This window comes from Geospiza fortis, unplaced genomic scaffold, assembly GCF_000277835.1.
Source record: "Geospiza fortis unplaced genomic scaffold, GeoFor_1.0 scaffold417, whole genome shotgun sequence".
NCBI classification, from domain to species: domain Eukaryota; kingdom Metazoa; phylum Chordata; class Aves; order Passeriformes; family Thraupidae; genus Geospiza; species Geospiza fortis.
The window spans coordinates 458,375-460,472 of NW_005054535.1; the positions used below are offsets into that span (position 1 = coordinate 458,375).

At 48.0% G+C, this 2,098-nt stretch overlaps 1 protein-coding gene across 1 annotated transcript in view; it reads left to right on the top strand.

Annotated features, from left to right (window-relative positions):
* ANK1 (ankyrin 1) overlaps positions 1–2,098 on the top strand; it is a 44,371-nt gene that overhangs the window by 18,773 nt on the left and 23,500 nt on the right. The window contains 4 exon segments of the mRNA XM_031063821.1: positions 164–262; positions 1,088–1,285; positions 1,448–1,546; positions 1,630–1,728. Coding sequence (XP_030919681.1) covers positions 164–262; positions 1,088–1,285; positions 1,448–1,546; positions 1,630–1,728 — 495 coding nt within the window.

Sequence of the window (2,098 nt, forward strand, 5' to 3'; positions counted from 1 at the left end):
GCTGTCCCTGGTGCCCTCTGCTTTGTGCTGAATCTGCCATGCACTCACACCATGCGCAACGAACCAGGAGGGGTTGCAGGCACTGCTCTCCCCTGTTCAGAATGACTGCAGGAAGGCATTTTCCCTCCTTTGGCCTCACCACTTTATCCTATCTTTGGTGCAGAAAGTGGAGACTCCTCTACACATGGCAGCCAGAGCTGGGCACACAGATGTGGCAAAGTACCTGCTGCAGAACAAAGCCAAAGCCAATGCCAAGGCCAAGGTAGGTGCAGAGGACCCGTGTGACAATCAGCTCTGGGAACAGCTCGTGCTGGGTTTCTTTGCTGTGCCCAGAATGCTGCCTAACAGTGGGAGCAGGGCTGGGACCCCTCTGGCATCCCAAGAAGGGACTGGTCTGCCCAGACCGTTGGGAAGGATGAAAGTTTGACAAGAAAGTCTCACAGATCTGTGTGCTTGGCAGAAAGATTTTTAAATGTAGAGTCTGATGGAAGAATAGAGATGGAAGCAAGTTTTGATATAGAAGAAAAGAATTGCTGAGCCAGTCTCACTGGATAACCAAGGAGCCAAAGGGTGTGTTAGTTAGAAGAATTGTTTATAGCTCAGAGCAAAAGATAAACCCACCTCAAACAAGAAGATATTTTTACCAAGCAGAAAGATAGCACAGGCAAACAAGGCAACAAAGTTGCAAGTAGAAAAAAGTCTCAGAATTTTCCACTGCAAGAAAACTGAAAAACAACTTCTAACTTAAACTGTAATGTGCTAACTTTTAGTGATTGGAGAACAGTAACATGAATATGGTAATTATAGTAGTTATGATAGGCTATAGATAATAGTTAAGGTATAGATTGGTTCTGCTGTATTAAGATGCTCAGCAAAGAAAACTTTATAATGCAATGAAACCAAAACCAAAGGGTGTCCAGGCCTGCCTGCAGCTGGAGCTGACAGCTGTGGGCACAGCTCTGTCACCCACAGCCCTGGACTGCTGTGACCTCTTAGATAGAATAAACTGCATTCTGAAGAGCTGCCTAGAGTCCCACCTCTCTCATTTAAGCTCTTACACCAGACAGCTTCTTTGCCACCCTCACAGGATGACCAGACTCCTCTGCACTGTGCTGCACGCATCGGCCACACTGGCATGGTCAAACTCCTCCTGGAGAACAACGCCAACCCCAACCTGGCCACCACAGCAGGGCACACGCCCCTGCACATCACTGCCAGAGAGGGGCACATGGACACAGCCCTGGCCCTGCTGGAGAAGGGAGCCTCCCAGACCTGCATGACCAAGGTAGGCTGCTGAGCCCACTGCTGTGGAAGGCATCGCCCAGCTGGGGCAAGGCTGGTGGCACAGTGTCCCTGTGGCAGGAGGGGCAGCCTCCTCCCGTGTTGCAGCAGGTGCCAGCACTCTCTTCACCTCTGCCACCCTGTGATGGGCTGCCTTTCTCCTCAGAAAGGATTTACCCCTCTCCACGTTGCAGCCAAGTATGGAAAGGTGGATGTGGCTGAGTTGCTGCTGGCGCACAACGCTCAGCCCAATGCAGCAGGGAAGGTGAGAGTTGCTTCTGTGGGAGGGGTGGTCTTGTGTGTGGAGAGGCTCTGTCTCACCTGTCTGTCCTCTCTGCCCCACTACAGAATGGCCTGACTCCACTGCATGTGGCTGTGCACCACAACAACCTGGAGATTGTCAGGCTGCTACTTCCCAAGGGCAGCTCCCCACACAACTCAGCCTGGGTAAGCGGGGATGTGGGGATGTGGGGATGTGGGGTGTGACGGTGTTCACAGGGGTCTCAGGCTGAGGGAAGAGACGAGGATCTGACTCCATGTTTCAGAAGGCTTGATTTATTATTTTATGATATATATTACATTAAAACTATACTAAAAGAAGACAAGGTTTCATCAGAAGGCTAGCTAAGAATAGAATAGAATAGAATAGAATAGAATAGAATAGAATAGAATAGAATAGAATAGAATAGAATAGAATAGAATAGAATAGAATAGAATAGAATAGAATAGAATAGAATAGAATAGAATAGAATAGAATAGAATAGAATAGAATAGAATAGAATAGAATAGAATAGAATAGAATAGAATAGAATAGAAT